Genomic DNA, 2,371 nt, shown 5'->3' on the forward strand with positions numbered 1-2,371 from the left:
AACCCCCCCCCCCCCCCCCCCCGGTCAAATGGCACTTTACTTTAAACTCTGTGTGTACCTGTATTGAGCCCAATGCATGCTCAGAAAGAGGTATTGCATTGGTTGGATCCAGCTTGCTCAGTGTCTCAATAGATCGGGCACTTCACTGGGGCTTTTATGGCACTTTTAATTGTTGGTTTGAATCAGCTTCAAATAAGTGCCAAAATGCCTCACTAAAGCACCTGATCTACATGGATGCTGTGGAACCCAGTTGAACTAATGCACTACTTCTGGTGAAGTGCATTTTTTTTTTCCATGTTGGTCAGTGCCCAAAGAGACTTACATCTTCAGTTCATGCAAGATGTGTTCTTGCTCATTTTAAATATCTGGCCATTAAAATTGCAAAGCCTGCCTTCTACATGAGAACTTGTTCTAGTCTTTCTACGTTATTGCATCACATTCATACACTTCAGTCAGTTGAAGCCCCGTAAAGTTGAAGTGAAATTGATCTTAAATGTTTCTGATCATTTTATTTACCAACAGCTCAAGCTGTGAGTAGTAACTAAGGCCACTTTATAATGCTGCCTTTCAACCCCCTACCAGTGTTCATAGTTCACCCAGCAAACAAAAGTGTTTCTGGCAAACTTTTGATATGTTTGGGTCTTCTGAAAAACAAAACCTCCAAAAAAAACCTCAGCTTTGGTGGCATTTCAAGCAAATGCAGCAAATTTGCCAAATAAATTTAATTTTTTTGTTGTTGTTTTTTTTTTTAAGGTGCACAAAAAGGATAAAAAATACAAATGTATGGTGTGTAAGAAGATCTTCATGCTGGCAGCCAGTGTTGGAATAAGACATGGATCACGACGCTATGGAGTTTGTGTAGACTGTGCAGATAAATCTCAGCCGGGAGGGCAAGAGGGAGTAGACCAAGTGCAGGACACAGATTTCCCTAGGGATGAAGAGTATGAGGAAAATGAAGTGGGAGAAGCTGACGAAGAGCTAGGTGATGATGTAGAAGAACAGAATGACCCGTCTAGATGGGATGAATCCGCAGAAGTCTGTATGCCCTTAGATGACTGACCAGGCATACTGCTTATGGTTGCTGCAGCTGGACACTATGTGGATTGACTATTTGAATTCTTGGACTGAAGGCTTGCAAAATATGGTACAGGCTGGATGGTAGTTATGTTGCTGTGAAAATTGTAGGGTCAAAGCCTTATAGCAAAAAAGGATTATTAAATTTTTTTATGATATTTGCACAGGACTGTACAGCTTACAACCATTTGGTTGAATTATACAGAGTCCTCACATCTACAGTCAGTTATCAAAAGAAAATGTATTTTTTATTATTTATAGGATATAGCTACTTGGGTCCTATTCAAACATGGTAGTAACTATACTTATTATGTTACACATTCATGTATCCTTTAACATGAATGAAGAAAATTACAATCTTGGTATGGAAATACAACAGCTTCCCCAAAACAATCATAGGTTTGACTGACAGAGCCAGTGAGGCTAATTTGGGCTAGTGGCTTTCATTTCCATAAGTAGGGCTTTGTCATACCACCCTTGCTTCTCCCTTAACTTAATGGGCTAAAATTAAAAGCTAAATTATGCATTGTAGATTATATCATCCTCTTAATGAATTGATTTAAATTATTTGGTTCTAAGCCAGCATGAGGTCTAGGTGACTAGCACTGGAGAAGTTAATATTGGCATTAATGGCTATTTCCTTCATATTTCTTTTGAAATTGCAAGGAAGCTATTACTCTTTTACCAAATGCGGCATAATCTTTTAAAAAGGAAAAACAAAATGACTAATATTCCTAATATCAGGAGAACTGAGATTTGATCATTGCTGTGTTCCTAAAAACTGGCAGCCATGACAGCTATGTCAAGTAAAAATTTAGCTTTTTTGGCATTAATTCCCATAAGCTTTGTTTTTGTTTGTGTTTTCTTTCTCCAGTGGCATACCTCAGTCCCACATAAAGCTTAAAGAATCCCAGAAATGGAGAAAGAGTGTCATAGAATTATTAAGCAACCTTTTTAGTTTTAGTTTACCTGTGTCTGCTTTTGGCAAGCTTTGTTACACAGTATAAATTAGACACTAGGCTCTTGTGCCCACTGCTGTTTATCCAAGTGAATACACTTCTTAAATTATTTTCTGTTTCCTGGGTTGTTGCTAGTGTTCAGTTACTAAATAATGTCTGTCTTGGCGGCTTAATTTGCTAGAACTTAGAAAAGAAAAAAACCCCACACCCCAAACATAATGATACTCTTTTGAGTTGGTGTACCCTGTAGAGCTATATATACTCCCAACACTCTTTACTTCAGTTTTTGAGGAAGCATTGAAACTTGAATTTTTGTAGTCATTGATTTTCTTTTTTTT

At 37.7% G+C, this 2,371-nt stretch overlaps 1 protein-coding gene across 1 annotated transcript in view; it reads left to right on the forward strand.

Moving 5' to 3' along the window:
* Positions 1-2,371, forward strand: part of ZBTB10 (zinc finger and BTB domain containing 10) — an 84,593-nt gene that overhangs the window by 81,100 nt on the left and 1,122 nt on the right. Inside the window, exon 7 of the mRNA XM_019519202.1 lies at positions 754-2,371. This exon is cut by the window's right edge and continues 1,122 nt beyond it. Coding sequence (XP_019374747.1) covers positions 754-1,059 — 306 coding nt within the window. The 3' untranslated portion in view covers positions 1,060-2,371. The remainder of the gene's footprint in view (positions 1-753) is intronic.

This window comes from Gavialis gangeticus, unplaced genomic scaffold (genome assembly GCF_001723915.1).
Source record: "Gavialis gangeticus isolate Ggan-Ray unplaced genomic scaffold, GavGan_comp1, whole genome shotgun sequence".
NCBI lineage: Eukaryota > Metazoa > Chordata > Crocodylia > Gavialidae > Gavialis > Gavialis gangeticus.